The 23,025-nt window shown below is 42.5% G+C and overlaps 1 protein-coding gene across 2 annotated transcripts in view; it reads right to left on the bottom strand.

Moving 5' to 3' along the window:
* The window catches only part of Cramp1 (cramped chromatin regulator homolog 1), a 67,805-nt gene that overhangs the window by 33,777 nt on the left and 11,003 nt on the right, over positions 1-23,025 (bottom strand). The window contains exons 3-5 of one of the 2 annotated variants that reach the window (XM_028854561.2): positions 19,950-20,143; positions 7,910-8,063; positions 603-686 (exon numbers count right to left, since the gene is read on the bottom strand). In XM_028854561.2, the coding sequence (XP_028710394.1) occupies positions 603-686; positions 7,910-8,063; positions 19,950-20,143 (432 nt within the window). The remainder of the gene's footprint in view (positions 1-602; positions 687-7,909; positions 8,064-19,949; positions 20,144-23,025) is intronic. The other variant, XM_037201449.1, reaches the window with a different exon arrangement.

Raw genomic sequence — 23,025 nt, 5'->3', positions numbered from 1 at the left:
GGGGTCACAGGCTAGGATGAGGACAAGCAGCCTTGAGGTGGTTAGGCTAGGACCTATGGAGATTCAGCCAGAACTAAGGCTCCTGTCCTATGTTGGCTCAGGTAGGCAGTCATGAAAAGGCAATGCAAGCACTAGAGACAAACAGATGGCTTTGCCTATGGGGCAGTAATCCTGGGAAAGGACTTGACTATCACTTGGGGACGTTCTCAAGACTCCGAATATAGGCAGGAAGTTAGTAGGATACAGCACCCTTTGATAGGTTTGATGACCCAGTGCAATCAGGACAGGTGGTATTTAGAAGTGTCTAGTCCAGGGCACAGGGCTAAGGTCTTTAGAGTGTAGTATAAGGATGTACAGTTCAATGGCAGTGAGGAAAAAATGCACCTGTGTGTATAAATCTATGTGAAAAGCATAAGCAAACATTAATAAATGGTAGACCAGGTGAAGGAACGGTCATTCTATCTTTTTTCAACTTTTCTGTTGTCAAAATAATTTCAACATAGAAGTTGGAGAGGAAACAGAGGCATTCCTGTGCACTAAAGATCAGTGGTGACGAGGACAACAACCCACTAGGATGATCCAAGAACAGCAGCAGTACTCACAACCCCCGATCTTCTTCCGTAGCTCTCCATAGCAGATAAGACCATAGAGTTCCTGGGATGATTTCTTTAGCCCTCGAGAGAACACTGGAAGATAAAAGGACAGATGTTAGGCGTCAGGGACAGAGACATCACAGGGTACAGCCTGTTTGTACAAGAACACTGGAAGCACACTCTCAAGAGGCTTGAGACTGATCACATGTGGATAACAGCACCTTGGGCATATAGCTGAACTCTGGAGAAACTGGCAAAAAGCATACAGGAGGAGCAGTGAAGTAAATCTACAAAATAAGGGGTGAGGTCTAAACATTATTCCTGACAGGCAGAGCAAATGTCTCCTGCAGAAGAAAATGGCTTGATTGACGAGGAGTGTTCTCAGGGAAAAAGGAGGAAGAGCTGAATAGCCAGCACCATCACACCTCACGGCATAGGTTCCCCAAGTGCAGACGAACCATCAGCCTGAGCCCTGAGAACTCAGCTTCCCACTTGCCTAGGCCCTCCCCAGGCCATAATAGATATATATCCAACAAGTCTCTTCCAACATCCATCCTTCTAATGTCACCAATAGGTGCCAGCTTTATAGGAAGAAAACAATTGGGGACATGGCTCAATATGTAACCACAGGATTATTTAGACTTCACAGGCTCCTTTGAGAAGCTGAAATGGACAGAAGCTATACTTTTGCCTGCTCCCTCATCTTGTTTCTCAAGTGCTTTAGCCTAGTGCCATCCTGTGTGCCACCAGTACACCCAGTACACAGAGAACAGCAGAGCATGCCTGGAGAGCTCAGGGTTCTTGCATCTGGCAAGAGAAGAGTGACCCCTCTGTGGTAGCCACTGTTTTCTGCAGAGACTTTACATTACAGAACACTGAGCAAACCAACAACCGTCTAGGCACTATCAAGGTCATCTCACAAGCAGACATCTTCTAGGCACGAACATTCATTCAGCTGTATACAACAGGAAATGAATACACTAGGGCAATTCTGGAAAGTGGCCTAGCTCAAAGCCTCTGCTTTTCCGAAAATATTGGGGCTGACCAATTCTGACGGTTTTCCTGAGGAAAGGAACCGAAGACCATGTCAGACTCTCAAAAGGAATCTAAGATCTCAATGGATAACAAAAATGTGGTCCATAGAGCTGGACATGGTGGCACAGGCCTTTAATCCCAGCACTTGGGAGGCAGAGGCAGGCAGATTTCAGAATTCAAGGTCAGCCTGGTCTACAGAGTGAGCTCCAGGACAGAGAAACCCTGTCTTGAAAAGCAAAACAAAACAAAACAAAAGTGGCCCATAAATACGATAAAATGTTATTCAGTTACACTAAAATATAGGTGACCCATAATCATGCTCAGTGAAAAAAAAAAGCCAGGAAAAAGAAAAAGACCATATATGCTATGAGACCATTTGCATGAAACTTCCAAATCAGAAAAATTCAAAGACTGTAGAAAGGTGATTGTAGCAACTGGGGAGGGTCAAAGTCAGTAGGAAGGCTAATGGGTAGGGGACTTCTCCAAGGTAATGAATTTTTTTTTTTTTTTTTTTTTTGGTTTTTCGAGACAGGGTTTCTCTGCGTAGCTTTGCACCTTTCCTGGAACTCACTTGGTAGCCCAGGCTGGCCTCAAACTCACAGAGATCTGCCTGCCTCTGCCTCCCGAGTGCTGGGATTAAAGGCATGCGCCACCATCGCCCGGCCCGAAAATATTTTAGAACTAGACAAAGGCAGTGGTTACAGGACATTATGAATGTACCAAATGATGACCTACACCAACCTCACATCTGACAGAAGGCTGATCTCCAAAACACATAAAGAACTCAAGAAACTATACATCAAAATACCTAACAGTCCAATTAGCAAATGGGCTACAGAGCTAAACAGAATTCTCAACGGAAGAATCTCAGATGGTAGAGAGACATCTGAGGAATTGCTCAACTACATTCATAATGTCCTGTAACCACTGCCTTTGTCTAATTCTAAAATATTTTCATTACCTCGGAGAAGTCCCCTACCCATTAGCCTTCCTACTGACTTTGACCCTCCGCAGTTGCTACAATCACCTTTCTACAGTCTTTGAATTTTTCTGATTTGGAAGTTTCATGCAAATGGTCTCATAGCATATATGGTCTTTTTCTTTTTCCTGGCTTTTTTTTTTTTCACTGAGCATGATTATGGGTCACCTATATTTTAGTGTAACTGAATAACATTTTATCGTATTTATGGGCCACTTTTTTTTGTTTTGTTTTGCTCAATTAGTCATCAGGGAAATGCAAATCAAAACAACTCTGAGATACCATCTTACACCTGTCAAAATGGCTAAGATTAAAAAACACTGAGGACAGCTTATGTTGGAGAGGATGTGGAGCAGGGGGAACACTCTTCCACTGTTGGTGGGAGTACAAACTTGTACAGCCACTTTGGAAATCAACATGGCAGTTTCTCAGAAAATTGGGAATCAATCTTCAAGACCCAGCAACACCACTCTTGGGCATATACCCAAGGAATGCTCCACCATACCACAAGGACACATGCTCAACTATGTCCATAGCAGCACTATTAATAATAGCCAGAACCTGGAAACAACCTAGATGCCCCTCAACTGAAGAATGGATTAAGAAAATGTTGTACATATACACAATGGAGTATTACTCAGCAGAGAAAAACAATGACACTATGAAATTTGCAGGCAAATGGATGGAACTAGAAAGTATCATCCTGAGTGAGGTAACCCAAACCCAGAAGGACAAACATGGTATGTACTCACTCATAAGTGAATACTAGATGTAAAGCAAAGGTTAACCAGACTGCAACCCACAGCTCCGGGGAGGCTAACTAGCAGGGAGGACCCTAGGAAGGACGCATGGATTGCCCAGCAAAAAAGAAACAGATGAGATCTATATGAGGAAACTGGGGGTGAAGGGGGGGTAATGGAGGGCAAGGAATGAGGGATAAGAACATAGGGGAACGGGAAGTTTGAGCTGGAACAGGGACAGAATAGAAAAGCAAGGAAAGAGATACCATGATAAATGAAGACATCAAGGGAATAGGGAGATATAGGGTGCTAGGGAAGATCCCAGGAATCCACAAGGATGACCCCACCTTAACTACCAGCAATAGTTGAAAGGGTACCTAAACTGGCCTACTCTAATGATCAGATGGATAAATACCCTAACTGTCATCATAGAACCCTCATCCAGTGACTAATGGAAGCAGATGCAGAGATTCACTGCCAGGCGCCAGGCTGAGCTCCAGGAGTCCAATCGATGAGAGAGAGGAAGGATTCTATGAGCAAGGGACATCGAGATCATGATGGGAAAATGTACAGAGACAGCCAGCCAAACTAGTGGAAATGCTTGAATTGTGGGCCACTAGCTGAGGAGCCCCCATGGTACTGGACTAGGCCCTCTGGATAGGCGAGACAGTTGTTTGGCTTGAACTGTTTAGGGGGCCCCAGGCAGTGGGATCGGGACCTGTCGCTGGTGCATGAGCCAGATTTTTGGAGCCTAGCGCCTATGGTAAGACACCTTGTGCAGCCTTGGTGCAGGGTGGAGGGGCTTGGACCTGCCTCAGTTGAGTGTGCCAAGCTCTGCTGACTCCCCATGAAAGACCTTGCCTTGGAGGAGGTAGGAATGGGTGGGGTTGGGGGGGAAAGCTGGAGCAGGAGGAGGGAGGTGAGGGGAATCTGTGGTTGGTATGTAAAATGAATAAAAAAAACTCATGATGATGATGATGAAGAAGGGTAAGTTTTAGGGTATGTGGACCATATCTCAACAAAAAATATTTTTTAACAAGTTTACTATTTGAAATATCAAAGGAAAAAAGGCCCCACAAACACACCAAAAAAAGACTAGTGGTGGTGGTGCAAACCTTTAGTCCCAGCACAGGAGGAAGGGTGGGGGCTAAGTAGAGGGGTTGGGGGGGCGGGAGGCAAAAAGTGGACCTCTGAGTTTCAGGCCAGCAAGGTCTACAGAGCTAGTTCCAGGGTAGCCAGGGCTACACAGAGAAACTCTGACTTAAAAAACAAAACAAAACAACAACAGCAACAACAAAAAATGAAAGAGAATACCATCAAATAAAAAAGTGTAGAAAAATAGCTGAAGGCTGGGGAGTAGGAGCCCCAGGGAGAAAAAAAAAGGTCCCCAGGCACAGTGTTTTCCTGTGTTCCTTCACAAGGAGTGTTGGGCTCGTGTATATACTGGTACAAGCTCAGAGCTTTCCTTTGAGAACATCAAGTCTGCTGGGAGAAAATCCAAATGTGACAGTAGATAATAGCAGAAAGGTAGGCATGTAGTCACTACTTTCTTTCCACACACATCAGAAGCAACATTCAGGAACCTGTTTTCTGTGTGGAAATAATATAGGACTTTAAGACTACTAAAATTTCAGATGAAGCACACAGAGGCCAGAGCACAAAGCTGCGATAAGAGGGAGTTATATTTCCAGTGATGACCTGCCTTGGCAAGTACTCAGTCGTGGTCATCCCAGACACCAGGACACAACACACGCCCTTTTCACTTCTGCTTTGGCTCTTAGCAATGCTAAAGGATTCAGACAAGCCTCCTGATAACCCAAGGATAGAGCACTTTTTCTGTAAATTCAACAGACTGCTTGAAATACAAGGAATTTGCTCTGCATGATGCAACATAACAGCACACAAGGCCCCTGGGCAATTCAAAACACACTAGTGACCCCTGACCTGAGGTTCCCCAGGTGCTAAAGCCAGCTGTAAAGGTTGGCCAGTGTCAAGGTGCCTGGCTGCTGGCTGCATGTGTCCAATGACGGCCCATCAGAACCTTGGGAGAGCCATAATCAAATTTTTAAAAGGCTGTTTCTAACCAGGCGGTTGTGACACACACCTTTAATCCCAGCACTGGGAGGTAGAGGCAGGTGGATGCCTGAGTTCGAGGCCAGCCTGGTCTACAGACTAAATTCCAGGATAGCCAGGATGATTACACAGAGAAATCCTTTCTTGAAAAACCAAAAAAAAAAGCCCTTCATGTGTGATAACTGTGCCGTCAACAGGACAGAGGCATGATCCTACAATGTGTTGAAGCTTCTATCCCTCACAACTGATGGAGACAGAGAGCTAAAAGGAATGATGCTGCCAGGAGCCTGAGAAACTTGGGGTCAGCAGGCAGTTCTACAGAGAAAGGGAACAGAAAAGAAATGTCAGCTTTATATACTTTGCGATACTAATCCATGAAAAAAATCTCAGACTTAGCAGACCCTGGGAAGGAACATCTGTGTCTCAGGGCCATGGACGGCACCCAAGTTTGTACCATCCACAAGGCCTGAAGGTAGAGCTTGGTGAACAAACTAGACACAATCATCTCATCAGGTATATAACTTGATCCACAGCAGTCTTTCAACCCTAACTCATTAGTCATCTTATCACTGGGGAGACTTTAAGAGCAGCTGGAACAAACCCTTTACCTTGGAATGATTTTCAGAATTTACTGTGAGCTCCAACAAGACAAGAAAAAGTACATGAACAGTGCATGAACAGTAGAAGAAGGAGGTGGCTAAAGTTTCACAGGGAGAGACAGGTGATTAGACTATGGACTGCAACACAGAGGATCAGAGTACTGGCAAGGCCAGCATCCATCCCAGCAGACCAGAACAATTCAGACTTTCTTGTACACCCACAGCTCAACTTATCTCAATGCCCAAACTCATAGGGGGACCCAGAACCTTTGCTGTGAGGCAGTTTCCTTCCAGGTAAAAACCTTCCTCCATCTTGATGGGAAACTTCTTATTTTTTTAATTTAAAGATATTTATTTATTTATTTATTTATTTATTTATTTATTTATTTATTTATTTATTTATTTATTATGTATGCAGTGTTCTGTTTGCATGTATCCCTGCAGGCCAGAAGAGGGAGCCAGATCTCATTACAGATGGCTGTGAGCCACCATATGGTGCTGGGAATTGAACTCAGGACCTCTGGAAGAACAGCCAGTGTTCTTAACCTCTGAGCCATCTCTCCAGCCCCGATGGGAAACTTCTTGAGACATAAGATGTAAAGAGAAAGTGAACGATCATATAGTCTAGAACAGTATGTTTACAACAGTATGTTTTAGGGAAAGGTAAAATACTTCCTACAGGGAAGGTCCATTAAGACAGGAAGTAATGGGTTGGAGAGATGGCTCAGCAGGTAAGAGCATTGACTGCTCTTCCAGAGGACCTGGGGTTCAATTCCCAGCACCAACATGGTGGCTAACACCTGTCTGTAACTTCAGTTCCAGGGCTTCTGACCCCCTCACACAGATATGCATGCAGGCAAAACATCATTGCACATAAAAAAAAAAAAAAAAAAAGACAGGAAGTAAACAACTTAAAATAGCTCTAGCAAGTACCTGAAATTGACCAGATTTACTAGGCTAGACTCCCTCTGCAAGAGTGTATAAGCAGTAAAGACTATTAAGAATTACTCTCGGCCGGGCGGTGGTGGCGCACACCTTTAATCCCAGCGCTCGGGAGGCAGAGGCAGGCAGATCTTTGTGAGTTCGAGGCCAGCCTGGGCTACCAAGTGAGTTCCAGGAAAGGCACAAAGCTACACAGAGAAAACCTGTCTCAAAAAAAAAAAAAAAAAAAAAAAAAACCAAAAAAAAAAAAGAATTACTCTCAGACTAATCAAACTGTAAAGAACTCTCAGGAAAGCCCAGATGCCTAGAAGAATTAGAGATCAACAAAACTGCCTGGAAGAGGCTCAGACCAACTGAGCCACCTTGGAAGACGACTTTTCCAACCTGTTGGGTTGACTGAAGGCTGTACAGTGTGCTCCAGGATTACAGCTTTGGTGAGCTGTCACACCTACTGGTGTGGGCTTGGGTGATGCAGCCATCAGTCAATTCTGCTACTGTAAGTAACCCTTTAGTCATACTCCTGGAAGTAGTCCCCAAAAAATTCACTGGTCCACCAAACTGGAGTTTAGTGGTATTGGTATTTTGGTCTGGTCTGTCATAGGCTCCCCGTCTGGGATGGGTAGATGTTTGTAGTGTTTTACTTCCCAGGAAAAGTCTGTTATCTAATACTCCTGCGCGCGCACACACACACACACACACACTGGAACACAGAAAACACAACTCAAACAGTAGTAAGGTTCCTGTAACAGAGGTGCAAGCAACTTCCTCACAATTAAGTTTAACCAACAGGCTCTGGGTATGCCACCAACCATAGCACTAGGAGGCACGTCCAGTAGTGAGCCGCTAAGTGAGGATGGTGTGTCATAAAGAGTGGGCGATGGGTGTTTGCCTGAAAAGAAGCAACCATGCCTGGTGGTCTCCCAGAGCCCGAGTCTGGGGCACACTCACCATTGTCAAAGTCAATGTACTTGGTGATCTTGTGCCAGGTGCGGTAGTAGAAATGGCGAACCTGCTCTTTGTTCTTCACCATGCTTGCAGGTTTGCCTTTCTTCTTGTATTTTAGAGCAATGTTGTTCTGAATGGCTTCAAAGTCTTTTCCATGCTAGAAAACAAAAAGTCCACAATAAAAGCACAGTGGTTAAAATAAAACAACTTTTTTTTTGTATGATGTAGGCATCATCAAGACTCAAAAAGGAACCAACTATGCACAAGAAGGCTGTCCTTCAAGGTGCTTCTGCACATATAAACTCCAACATTGCCTCCTCAAGTTTTTTTTTGTTTGTTTGTTTGTTTGTTTTTGTTTTTCCAAGACAGGGTTTCTGTGTAGTTTTGGTGCCTGTCCTATAACTCACTCTGTAGACCAGGCTGGCCTGGAACTCACAGAGATCCACCTGCCTCTGCTTCCCGAGTGCTAGGATTAAAGGTGCACGCCACCACCACCCAGCAGAATCTCAGGTTTTAATTAGAATAAAGCAGCACTAGAACTCAGGGACAGAACTATCCCTGCCCATGGACACCAGAGGCAAGGATTTTGCCATTTTTTTGAGTTTACCCTCAAAAGTTCAGGTATTGTAGATGTGATGGCATTAAAAGGCAAGCATTCGAGAGGTAATTAGCTATGAAAGGTTCTTCCTTTCATAATAAGGTGACAATAAGGCCCTTATAATAGGAGCTTCAGGAAGCATTCCAATAACTTGCCCTTCTGCCATGAGAGGACAAAGCATTTCTCCTTGTTCACAAGATGTAAAAATGAGGTGCCACTATGGACTAGGAATATAGTTCAGTCACAGAGCACATACAGGCCTGGGTTCAGTCTCTACTGGGGAGAGGAGAGAGATTTCAGTTTTTTATAAACTGCCCAATGCATGTTGTGACAGCATCAAACAAACTAAAATAGCAAGCAAGGCATAAAACTTATCATTGGGACAAATAGCTTCATCCTGGGTAGCCCTTGGGGGACCATGTGGGAAACTTGCAGACAGGAGGATACCATGGAAAGAGAGCTCAGGCTGCCACAACAGAGCATCTTAGAATAAAAAAATGAGTCACCGAAAGTGTGACCAAACAGAAGTGGCAAATACAAACACTTGGGAATAGATCCAAATTGAAGGCATTCTGACCATACTTCAGGGCCAACCCTTCCTAGAAGGCCTGCTTCGAAATCTGGGTGTGGTTGGAATTTGGAATATAAATTGTGTTCCTGTGTTGTTTCTTTATATGATATAGAGAAGCAGCTGTTTGATGTCTCCAGAAAATGATCTAGTAAGAAGTACTGAGAGGACCCTATGGCAATAGCACCCCAGAGCCCAGATACAAATTTCTTATATTTATTTTCATAGAGAGGCTAATTCCAGAGCTGTGCAGGGTGTGTGTCAGATGAGCATGGAACACCTGGAGGTACCCAAAGTGTGACCTCAGCCAAGAAAAGACAGGTCTCAATTTATACCCAAAGCATGTGGGCACACATCAGTGGTGTGAACGGATTGTGATCCACATAATAAAGTAGGCTCCACGAATCCACATGTACACATAAGAGATGTGACAAAAACCCCGGGGGAAGAAGGAAAGGCCCCTCTTAAAGAGACCTGGAACCCTCTTACATGAAACAATGGAAACGGGACTCACTGGCAAATCCCACAGTGGCCGCTGTGTCAGGCAAGCAGCAGCCAGGCTGTTTAAACCAATGTCAAAAGGAAGGATGGAAAATGTGGTATTTGCTGTCTTGATACCCAGAATGGCCTGGAAGGTCCCACGTGAAAAGAGTAGCCCAGGCTGGTGTCACAACTGGGGCAAATCTCATGTAAAACTAGGCTAGCTATATCAAGGACCCATCATTGACAGGGAATTTTGTTTTAGGTTTTGGGGAGTCTTATTGCTTTGGGGCTTTGGTGTATGTATATCTGTGCATAGGAGTGCATGCACCACAGTACAAAGGTGGAAGTTAGAGATGACTTGTGGGAGTCAAATCTTCTCCTTTTACTATGTGAGTCCTGGGGGTCGATCCAGGTGGTCAGGCATGATGACAAACACCTTGACATGTTGGGCTACCTCACTGGCTCTTTGTAATATTTTTAAAGTTTGAAATAGTTTCAAAATGAAAAGTTAAATTAATTTAAATTAAAACTTACTCATTGCTTTAAAAAATAGGATTCAGATACTCAAAGTTAAGCTAGGTGGATGGGGAACTGGAGGTCAGGCCTAGGCAACAGATTGAGACCCAATCTTGTAAAAAGGAAAATAACATAGGCACCTAATCATGCAAAGGTAAAGCTGGGTCTAAAATACCTTCCTGTGTCTAGCTGGGAGGCTAACTCCTGAGCAACTGTTAACTTGAACAGGAAACAGATACAGACAACCTCACAACCTGACTGCCTCATTTTATGACTTCTGAATCTGTATTCTCAAACTACACTGTGGGACTTCAGTATGTGCCCTACAATCACCCTGCATGTGTCTGCTGTAAGCCATTGAAGGGTAGGGTACTTTGAGAAGCACATCAGAGACAAAACCTCCACAGTTCTCAATGCAGTAAATTAAGTATAGTATGGTTAAAAAGATTAATTATTTAAAAAAAAATGAAAACACACTTGTAGGCTCTATATAGAAACACTACTGAAACCAAAGAGACTTAGCCAAGGTCCAAGGTGCCTTCCAGTCAGGGCATAGCCACCTGCCCACCTTTGCTCACTTCTAGCAATCGGATTAGAACTCACTTCTAGCCATAGAGTGGAGTCTAGATGACCCATCACTTGAAAAAGCAATCTGAGTTCAGGCCCAAAATTGTCCTCACGAAAGATGGAGATGTGGGTATCTTAAGCAAGAAAGAAAAAATAGACTGAAGTCCAGGACAAAGACAGAAGCAGAGTCGCCACCTGCACCCTCAGGGCCAGAACCACCACCCAGGTTCCTCTGCCAGGAGTGTGGCCCTAAGCTGGATCTCCACCGGTGGGGAATAAGTCAGACTAAGTTCCTCAAAAAGGTAGTGAGAGTGTGCAAATCTACTCAGTCACGGAATGCCATGCCTGGCATGCACAAAGGTTTCATTCTCAGCATTTTTATACAGTTATATGTGTACACGTGAGCGCATGCACACATTAACAAATATGACAGAGCCGGGTGGTGGCGGCGGCGCACACCTTTAATCCCAGCACTCGGGAGCTAGAGGCAGGCAGATCTCTCTGAGTTCAAGGTCAGCCTGGGCTCCAGAGTGAGTTCCAGGCCAGGTGCCAAAGCTACACAGAAAAACACTGTCTCGGAAAAAAAAAACCAAAAAAAAATTACAGAGACAATTTTCAGAACAGACGTTTATGCTCAGCTATCATTAATCCTACCAATTGCCCATACTTGCCCTACACTGGCCAAACAGACACCAAGGTCTCACCAGGGTCTTTTAGTCAGAACTCAAACGAGGCATAAGGCATACATACACACTCTTGTACTTGTTATTTTTTGTCAACTTGATACCAACTAGAGTCACCTGGGAAGAGGCACCCTCAAATTGCCTCCATTGTACTGGCCTGTGGGGCATTTTCTTGACAAATGACTGACATGGAAGAGTCCAACCTATAGGCAGTGCTTCCCCTGGGCAGACCATCCCAGATTGTATAAAAAGAATGCTAGCTGAGCAAGCACTGGGAAGTTAAGCCAGGAAGCAATGTTCCTCTACGGTTTCTGCTTCCAGGTTCCTGTCTGAGTTCCTATCGGGACTTCAAAGTCTCAGTGATAGTTTATGACCTGGCAGTTGCAAACCCTTTCCTCCTCAAGTTGTTTTTTTGGTCAGGGTGTTTATTAGAGCAACAGCAACCAAACTTGAATAACTCTCTTTCCCTCTCTTCCTCTCCCTGTATCAACTGTAGAAAACATTAATAATATTATTACTAATCAAGGATTTTAGGAGACCTAAAAATGTACTAGAATATTATTTTAAGATGTGTTACATTTGTTTGTGCTGTGGAACATTTATTTAATGATGCAAAAATGTGTTACATCCTTTTATGTTGCATCTGTTTTAACTCTGTGAAGCTGTATTACTTTGCCTGTGTAAAACACCTGATTGTCTAATAAAGAGCGGAACGGTCAATAGCAAGGCAGGAGAAAGGATAGGTAGGGCTAGAAGGCTGAGAGACTAAATAGGAGGAGAAAGAAGAGAGATGAAGGAGTGAAATGAGGAGGACGCAAGGAGCCAGCCACCCAGCTACACAATGGAGTAAGAAAGAAAGATATACAGAAACAGAAAAAGGTAAAAGCCCAGAGGCAAAAGGTAGATGGGATAATTTAAAGTTAAAAGCTGGCAAGAGCCGGGCGGTGGTGGCGCACGCCTTTAATCCCAGCACTCGGGAGGCAGAGGCAGGCGGATCTCTGTAAGTTCGAGGCCAGCCTGGGCTAGCAAGTGAGTCCCAGGAAAGGCGCAAAGCTACACAGAGAAACCCTGTCTCGGAAAAAAAAAAAAAAAAAAAGCTGGCAAGAAACAAGCCAAGCTATGGCCAGTCATTTATAATTAAGAATAAGCCTCCATGTGTAATTTAATTGAGAACTGGGGGGTGGGGCTCCCAAAAGAGCCAAAAGAACAAAGACAGCCAACTACATTTTAGTGTACCAACATGGGGCTCTCAAATTTGCATGTAGGACCTAAGAAAGCTGGAAGAAAAAAGAAAGAGAGAGAGAGAGGGAGACATAGCTCTTTTAAGAGGCACTGACGTTCAGCCAGCAGTGCTAAATAGAAACTAAAAATGGCAAGCTAAGTAAAAACTGCTTGTCACAACCCAGGTACCAGCTTCCTATAGCTAGGAAGGTTGAATGCAGTTCCTGGTCATGCACCTCCAACCTGGCTGCAAGTTTTAGGCTTGGCTTTTATGACTCCAGAAGCAGATGGAGCCAGCCACCAAAGCCTTACAGAGGTCTGTGCCACTTAGTAGTTTAAAGTTTGCTCACATGGTCAAAAAAGACTAGAGATACACAGTAAAAGAGGTTCAGATGGAAAAAACCTCTAAACAGGTTACGGTGTGTTTAACAATGTGTGTAGGCTTAAGAAAGGAAAAAGGATATAGTCATAGGAAAAAAATGGATAGTTTAAAAATAAAGTCTTTAAAGAGAGAAGCAATAATTAAAAATAAGCTATATACACAGGGAGTCTGGATCCTGTATAGTGTTGTGTTGATTTTGAATTTTTTGATAACTAATGGGGGAGAGACAGCTGCTGGGAGACATGGGATTGTGAGGAGGACTGCAGGATTGAGCCAATCTAGATACTTTAGGGCTACCTTAACTTTAAAGTGGAAGTAGAAAAATATATTTGTCAAATGTAAATGAAAACTATGTTGGAGTTTTGTTCCAACAGGAGACGAAAGGCTGTGGATTCCTTTCAGTAATGATATTGATCAGGTTTGATCAGGGAAGACATCCTGAATCTTGACAGGTGATATCTATCAACAAAGATTGTAGCTGGTCTTCCCAGGACTTGGCCATTATCTCACATTTTCTCTCTGGGACCCTAAAGATACTTTGTCCACATGCCCAAGAGATGGGGTTGGTTGTCTTTAGATATATGGTGGGTTATGGACGTTTGTTGTCATTTAGGGGAATGTAAGAATATAGGATAAAAAGACAACTATTAATCTCAGATACTTCCATTGGCATGGATTTTGGAATATTGATACAAATTTAAGGTAATTTTTTTTTTTTTTTTTTTTTTTTTTGGTTTTTCGAGACAGGGTTTCTCTGTGTAGCTTTGGAGCCTGTCCTAGAACTCACTCTGTAGCCCAGGCTGGCCTCAAACTCACAGAGATCCACCTGCCTTTGCCTCCCGAGTGCTGGGATTAAAGGTATGTGCCACCACCGCCCAGCTAAGGTAATTTTTGTTACAATACACTATGTTTCTACTCTTGTTTAAAGGATTTTTGTATATTGATACAAATTTAAGGTTATTTTTGTTATACTGTATATATGTTTCTACTCTTATTTAAAATATTTTATCTAGGTAGTTCATTTAAAAATGTAAGGTAAAACTCTAGATTTTGAAAGCTATTATTATGAATTATTAGGATAGTCAAGAAACATAGGCTAGTAGTCAGTCATTTATAACAATCAAATTTGTAGATATGTTAGGAATGTTTTCAAGATCATATAGGGAAATATTTTAGATAGATAAATGTTTTTCAAACACTTCAAAAACCTATAGAATATGGCATTGAAAATGTTTTGTTGGGGTTGGGGATTTAGCTCAGTGGTAGAGCGCTTGCCTAGCAAGCACAAGGCCCCGGGTTCGGTCCTCAGCTGGGGGGGGGGGATGTTTTGTTAACCTAAAGATTTTCATGACAATGAGACACATCTGTTCCTGGCAGCACCAATTTACTTCATAGATGATGGGCACTGAAGAAACTCTTTATCGAGTTTGCTTTCACTGTGGCAAGGTTAGCCACTGGGCAAAGAAATTCCTCTTGCTTTTGACTGCTGACAATGTGTTGTGCAGCCTTGCTGTGGATATCACTCTATATAAATAAAACACTGATGGCCAGTGACTAGCCAGGAAGTATAGGCGGGACAAAGAGAGAGGTGAATTGGGGAAACAGGAAGAAGGAGGGAGAGACACTGCAGCCACCACCAGGACAAGCAGCATGTAAAGACTCTGGTAAGCCACCAGCCATGTGGCAAGGTATAGATTTATAAAAATGGGTTAATTTAAGATAAAAAAAAGTTAGCAAGAAGTCTGCCACGGCCATACAGTTTATAAGTAATATAAGCGTCTGAGTGATTATTTTATACGTGGATTGTGGGACTGCGGGGCTTGGGAAACCTGGAGAGAAGCCCTCCAGCAACAAATGGTGCCCAACGGCTTGAGTTTCCACCTTAAACCTGAGAATGTTTAATAACCAATTCTAAACAGAGCCAAAACCAGGTTCTTCCTTCTTGTCTCATACGGGCAGCTAGACACCGCAAAACACAGGTTTGAACACTGGCGGGTTCCTGGCGTGTGCGTTTGACCAGCAGTATGGTGGAAATGAGGCGTCTGCCATCGGCACATTACGCTGTGCAGTAGATTTTGTCTTTACTAGTATTAAAAGAGAGAGAGAGAGAGAGAGAAAGAGAGAGAGAGAGAGAGAGACAGAGAGAGGTTTCTGGGCTACACACTGCTTTGATAAAAGCGTAGACCTACTATTTCTGAGACTTGATGACTCCCAGAGATGGAGAAAACGTACCACCGCCATGTTAAAAAGCTGAAGGGGGCGGAGCCAACAGCCACAGCACCGTTTCAGGCTTAGAAGGCTACAATCAATAAGACTGATTCAGATGAAATAGTTTATAATACATGTAAAAATGTACGTAGGCTTAAAAGACAAAAAAATATACCATTATATAAACAAATAATATCTAAAAATAAAATGTTTAAAAAAACAGTAAAGGTAATAAGCCACGTAAAGATGGCTATCACACAAAAAATCTTGATTATGTTGTCTTTGATATTCCTAAAGAAAAACATTTGATTGTAAAAGCTGTTGAGTTATGCCAAAATGTAAATTTTAAAGGTACCTTGACTTCAAAATTTGGATATAAGGATATGTTACTTTGAAAAAGAGGTTCTGCTTTTGTTTCCACAGAAAGCCAGAAGCTATGGATTTGTTCCAGATTAAGATACATCACGTTTAACCAGCCAAGACCCCCTGAAAGATCTCTGATGACACCATGGCCCAGATGATCCAACATCCAGAGCAGTTTCAAGGCAACTGGTTCACACAATACAGCCTCACGGACTACCCCATAGGCCTAAAATTTTCTTTGCATCGCCATAAGATACAGCGCCCCCCTCCAGCAGAAGTAGTAAGAGATGCTACGCCCAAATTCCCAAATATACCAAGCTGGCTTTAGAGATGGAATTGGCTCACTCTCCCTCTAAACCCAGACATATTGCTTAAAAAAAAATGATTAAGAGATTGGCCTGTAGCCAATTTGAATGCACCAACAATGCTAAAAAACATTAGGTGACTGTCCAGGCTGCCAGATGTCTTGGTCTACTCTTGCAAGATTCCCGAAAGTTGCTTGCATCCATCTACCATTTCTCAGGTACCATTATATCCTTCTGAGGTCTTTGATGTGGTTGAAAACTAGATAGTTGTAATTTCCTCAGTTATGATAAAAGATAAGTTAGATATAAAACCTAAAACTCACAAATATAAGATAGATAGGACATCTTCTTTAATATTGTAACTGTAATTCTTGCTCAATAATTGTTTTGTTATATGTAATTTTACCATGTTAAAGTTAAAACATTCCTTTTTAAAAAAAGAAGAAAAGGGGAAGTGCTGTGGATATCACTCTATATAAATAAAACACTGATAGCCAGTGACCAGCCAGGAAGTATAGGCGGGACAAAGAGAGAGGTGAATTGGGGAAACAGGAAGAAGGAGGGAGAGACACTGCAGCCACCGCCAGGACAAGCAGCATGTAAAGACTCTGGTAAGCCACCAGCCATGTGGCAAGGTGTAGATTTATAGAAATGGGTTAATTTAAGATATAAGAACAGTTAGCAAGAAGCCTGCCACGGCCATACAGTTTATAAGTAATATAAGCGTCTGAGTGATTATTTTATACATGGATTGTGGGACTGCGGGGCTTGGGGAACCTGGAGAGAAGCCCTCCAACAACACAGCCCAGACATTCAAGACACAGGAAAAACGGTTGAGCTTTGCCAAAACAGTGCAAGACAGTCCTTCAAAATTCTTGATTCACAGAAGAGTATGTCAGATATACTATAGGAGAGAGAGGAAAGTGACTGATAAACTTTGCCAATACAAGGCAGAACAGTCCTTCAGATTTCCTGCTTCACTAAAAAGTCTGCCAGATATTCTAGGCCTGTAGGCTAAAGATGGATGCCCCAACGTTTCAGAGGAACTTTGGGTAACTGTCCAAGCAGCCAAATGTCTCTGTTGTAAGATAATATTACATCCATCTGGGTCTTTGATAGAGTTGAAAACTAGATAGTTATAGTTGCAGTTTTCCTTAGTTATGATAAAAAGTAAATTAGGTGTAAAACTTTAGATTCACTAAAGATAGGATAGATAATGGAGTATTTTCTTTAAATTTGCCAGCCACAAATGAACTGGACATTGTGAATGTACTCCTTACTTGATAATTGTTATTGTATATAGTCTTACTATGTTTAAGCTAAAACCTTTCTTTTTATTTAGACAAAATGAGGGAAATGGAGAACAATATTATTTTAAGATGTGTTACATTTGTGTTGTGGAACATTTGGTTAATGATGCAAAGATGTGTTGCATCTTTTATGTTACATTTGTTTAATTCTGTGAAGCTGTGTTACTTTGCCTGTCTAAAGCACCTGAAGTTCTAATAAAAAACTGAACAGCCAATAGCAAGGCAGGAAAAAGGATAGTCAGGGCTGGCAGGCAGAGAGAATAGGAGAAATCTGAGAGGAGAGAAGGGAAGGAAAAAAAAATGAGTAGCTGGAGAAGGAGCAGGACATTAGGGGCCAGCCACCCAGCTACACAGCAAGCCACGAAGTAAGAAATAATGAAAGATATACAGAAATGGAGAAAGGTAAAAGCCCAAAGGTAAAAGCTAGACAGGATAATTCAAGTTAAGGAAAGCTGCCTAAAAACAAGCCAAGCTAAGGCCAGACATTTATAATTAAGTGTGTGATTTATTTGGGAGCTGGGTGGTGGTCACCCCAAAAGAGGAAAAAAAAAAAAAAAAACAGTAGTAGATGGAATAATTTAAGTTAAGAAAAGCTGGCAAGAAACAACCCAAGCTAAGGCCGGGTATTTATAATTAAGAATAAGCCTCTGTGTGGTATTTATTAGGAAGCTGGGTGGTGGGCCCCCAATAGACCAAAAAAATAAAAAGTTGAATGAGTAAGAGTAAAAAACAAAACAATTACATAAAAACGCATGCCTGGCTGGTAGAAAAGGAAACAAGAAGGCTAACCCAACTGGAGGCTCTGTGCATCTGAAGAATGGCAGAGGGTTTTCTTACTAAGAAAACCTTTCCCCACTGCTTTTAATCAACAACCACATCTCACACTTCACTTTCTGCAGCTGGATGACCAGATCACCTTGCAGAGCTCAGTCTCCAGGAAGGAAGGAAAACAACATAGTGTCTACAGTTTTTAACAGTTGCACACTCTTACAACCCATCAGGAATCAAAAGTCTTCTACACCTGACAGCAAGATATAATCTATACAGATGGAGCCTGTGCTTTATTGTAACTCTGAAAAGAAAAAAGAGCCCTTTCACATCTGTTTGAATGACTTTGCAACTACCCTAACAAGTCTTATATGCACCGATTTCATTCTTCCTATGGATAACAAGGACCAAATCATGTGACATGTCAGTCACACCAACCTGGATAGGGCAGAACTTGGCCTATCAGCCACAGGAAGGAGCAATACCAGCCATAGGAATATAGTGAAACCAAGTCTGTAGCCCATTAGAAGTTTCTCCTTTTCTAATCTTCTGTAAATACTTCATGATTTAAATTCCCAGGCCTCATTTTTGTGTTGAGCTTGTCCTTCCTAGACTTGGCAAGGTGTATCCATCTCTCCAGTGAATTAACTATTAAGAGGACAAGGCTCACTGATTAAGTCAACATGCCAAAGAAGTCATCTAAAATAAGGAATGTAAACAAAGATGTTCACTACAGTGTTAGTTACAATAACAGAATTTGTAAGGAATAAAAGTAATAAACAAGAATGGATAAATAGGCTGGGAATCAGCCAGGTAGTAAATTCCTTGTTTAGCATGCACAAGACCCTGGAGATGGACACACGAAGATACACAGACACACATTGCACATGCCCAAGGGACACATCTACTGCAACCACTCAACTCTATTACTGGATGTTGTTGTTTGTTTTTTGCTCTTTTGGGGCCCCACCACCCAGCTCCCAAATAAATTACACACAGAGGCTTATTCTTAATTATAAATGCCCAGCCTTAGTTTGGCTTATTTCTAGCCAGCTTTCCTTAACTTAAATTATCTCATTTATCTTTTTCTGCTGGGCTTTTATCTTCTTACTCTCTGTTGCTGGCTATGTAGCTTGGCTGGCCCTGATGTCCTCCTCCTCCTCTGGCTACTTCTTCCTCTCCTCCCAGATTTCTCCTTCTGTTTATCCTCTCTGCCTGCCAGCCCCACCTATCTCTCTCTCCTACCTGGCTATTGGCCATTCAGATCTTTATTAGACCATCAGGTGTTTTAGACAGGCACAGCAACACAGCTTCACAGAGTTAAACAAACGCAGCATAAACAAAACTGACATACTTTAAAATAATATTCTACAACAACTAGGTCAACAATCAGTCCAACAGCACATAAAGAAAGGGGCATGGTTGCAGCACATGTATGCATTAGTTGTTGTTTTAATGAGCAAAAGGGCTCAGCAGTTAAGAGCACTGGCTGCTCTGGTTCAATTCTCAGCATCTACTTGGCAGCTCACTACCATCTGTAATTGCAGTTCTAGGGTATCTGGCATCTTCTGTCCTCTGAGGGGTACTGCATGCATGTGGTATGAATACACATACATATAAAATTCAAATAAATCCTTAAAAAAGTGATCACAATGAAAACACATCTGATGTTAATGAAAGTGTGTTCATAAATAACTACAAGGCAATGAGAAGCAAACTTCCAAGTGAAGACAGCTGGTAGGGCACAGCCACCTCAGTAGACAGTGGGTCTGGGAATTTGACTCTAAGCTAGCTATAACATCTTCTGGATGATGGCGACAGGTATCTGTTTGTCCTTCTGTACTTGGGAAAACCTACCAAATCAGTCACTGCATAGCCAAGGAAGGAAAGGCCCTGAGGAGGGTCATACTCCAGGAGAGAAGTGTGCAGAAACATAATTGAGAGCCTTGGGAAAGAGGATTCACCCTAATAGCCCCAGGAAGGAGATGACAACTGCCCGAAACACAAGGTAAACAGTGAGAACTCAGGAGGATGATTGCTTGTGGGTTTTTGTCTCATGTCTACAACTCACCTCATACAGTCCCTCAAAGAAGGTATTCTTGTCCTCTGTGCTCCACGACTCCCACTGCCTCCGGACCTTCTTTCCTTCTTCCTTCTCAGGCCCTGATGATCCTAAGTTCCGGGAAGAAGAGCGTGAACCTCCTGCAGGGGTGGCAGGAGCAACCACCGAGATGTTTCCAGAAGATGATGCGCCACTGTCACCTCCTTGGAGAGAAAAGACTATACAGTGACCTGTTCCAGAAAGCTGAGGGATAGTAGTAGGGAGGACAGAGGGAAACCAAGGACAGGGGCCCATTGCCTAACCCAACTCCAACTCTTCAAATGGCGATGCCAGCAAAAGAGACCCAAAAGCCACTGAGTCCTAAACAGAAGCCAGAGTTGACAAGATGAGTCTAAAATGTTTGTAGTGTAAGAAGAGAGCCTGTATGGATTGTTTTAACAATATAGTGAATTTGACATTTTGTCTATACTCAAGAGTATAATCCCTCTCCCTCCAGCAAATCCAAGAATCATATTTCATCCTGCTTGTTGTTCAAAATGTTGTTGGATGTTTTCTGCTCTTTTGGAGGGCCCAACACCCAGCTCCCAAATAAATCCACACATGGAGGTTTATTATTACTTATAAATGCTGGGCTTTAGCTTGGCTTGTTTCTTGCCAGCTTTCCTTAACTTATCCCATCTACCTTTTGCCTCTGGGCTTTTCCCATTCTCTTACTTCTTGAGTAATCTTCCTCTTACTCCATGGCTTGCTGGCCCATGGTGTCCTCCTCCTTCTCTGGCTACCTCTTTTCTTCTTTTCCTCCCAGATTTCTCCTATACATTCTCTCTGCCTGCCAGCCCCACCTATCCTTTCTACTGCCTCACTATTGGCCGTTCAGTTCTTTATTAGACCATCAGATGCTTTTAGACAGGCATAGCAACACATTTTCACACAGTTAAACAAATGCAACATAAACAAAAGTAACACACCTTAATATTCTACAACAAAATGTTTTTTAAATTTGAAATACTCTTACCTACAGTTTTTTTTTAATTTTTTTTTTTTTTAAATAATTCAACATGCATTGGTGTGAAGGTGTCAGATCCCCTAGAACTAAAGTTTCAGACAATTGTGAGCTGCCATGTGGGAGCTGGGAATCGAACCTGGGCCCTCTGGAAGAGTAGCCGATGCTCTTAACCACTGAGCCACCTCTCCAAGCTCTTACTACATTTTTGAATAGACAACCTGAACTTTTAAGTGACAGAGGGCATTTATGTGTAAAAGATTGTCTACATAAATAAGATTGACATTTCTGAATATAGACCACTTAATGCCTAAGGTGCCATAGTGTAAAGACACCTGGTCTCTCTTTTTTTTTTTCCTCTCCAGCAATAGAAATTTGAACCTAGGGCCTTTGCACATGCTAGGCAAACACTCTACCACTGAGCTTATCTCCATATCTAAGACCCCTTCTCTTATCTTTTATCTTCCTCAACATTATTTCTGGGGTCCTAAAATACCACCACCCTTAAAAGTTCTGAAGTATTAGTCCCTGATTTTTAGCAAAATCGTTCCAAATCCTTTGCCATCAGGGTAGCATAATAAAATATAAGGGACCCCGATGACAAAAATGAGGTCACAGATAAAAAACTTATACCCTACCCTAGTGCTCTGCCAGCTGAGTTTCTTCTTGTTGTAGGGAACAGGATCTCACAGCACCCCTATTTTAAACAGTTGTCTGTTATAAAATTGCAGGACCACAGAATGCCAAGAAACCTTCCAAGCGTGAAATAATCTTGAAAGAGAAAGTAAGACCACAGAAATAATAATCCTTTAAAAAGAAAATGCCAAACAACAGAATTTTTTTTTTTTTTGGTCAGAGTCTCACTCAGTAGCCCAGGTTTGCCCTGAACTCATGGCAATCCTCCTCTGCTTCAGCCTCCCAAGTACTAGGTTTACAGGCCTTTGTACCATTTCTGGATCAGAATATTGTGAAAATGTTTTCCTAATGATATAATTGTAGGCCTTTCCATCTGAGATTTAATTTCTAGTCAGCCTGGTGAGGCTCTTCCTGGACAGCTTCAGGGTACTCCACCCCTAAGGTCTCCCTTTACTGGGGAGTTTCAATGAAGCAGCTTCATAGAAGAGTGTGAAAGATAAAAAAATAAAAATTATAAGTCCAGCCGGGATGTAGTGGCACACACCTTTAATCCCAACTCTCGGGAGGCAGAGGCAGGAGGATTTCTCTGAGTTTGAGGCTGGCCTGGTCTACAAAGCAAGTTCCAGGACAGCCAGAGCTCTTACACAGAGAAACTGTCTTGAATACACACACACACACACACACACACACACACACACACACACACACCCAGAATCCTATTAACCCATACCACTTGAAAAGACTATCTGAACAAAATATTAGAACATGCACAAGGGCTCCCAAGCAGGTGTTGCTGAGAGCAGAGAAGGTAGAGATTTGACTTTCCCTGCATCAGCTTTGTCTAGCCCTATGTATATGTTGTAGTCTGTGTCACTATGCATAGACCGATGATGATGGTCTGGTGTGAAACCACCCTTGGGATTTCAATCTTTTCTTAGCCCGTCAATGACAATATGATATTCTCTAGATGCCAAACAATGGAATCAAACTATGTGTCTAGGCAGTGACAAGATCAAGAGAAGAAATAAATAATTCTTTATGAGACTGCATAACTCAGCTTAAATAGCTTTTAATTTTTAAGAGATTTTCATTCTTTTTCTTCTGTGTCTGTGCATGTCGTGTCTGTGCATCTGTGTGTGACTGTATGAGAGTGCCCATGGGGGCCAGAAGAGAGCACCAGGTCCCCTGGAACTGGACTTACAGGTGGTTAGCTACCTTATATGGATGCTCGGACTGAATTCAGGTTCTCTGGACAAGCTGCAAGAGCTCTTAACTGCTATGCCATCTCTCTAGCCACAGTTTAGGTTTATTAAGTGGACTGTCAGCTTAGCAAAGTCTCTACCCTATGGTGAGTTTATTAGGAGGTAACCTCGTTGTGACTCAAAGAGCAGCCATATTTCAAGGTAGAATATTTGAAAACATCTCATCACTCAGAAAATTGCACAT

This window comes from Peromyscus leucopus, chromosome 8b (assembly GCF_004664715.2).
Source record: "Peromyscus leucopus breed LL Stock chromosome 8b, UCI_PerLeu_2.1, whole genome shotgun sequence".
Classification (NCBI taxonomy): Eukaryota; Metazoa; Chordata; class Mammalia; order Rodentia; family Cricetidae; genus Peromyscus; species Peromyscus leucopus.
This window is presented reverse-complemented; position numbering and strand designations above follow the sequence as displayed.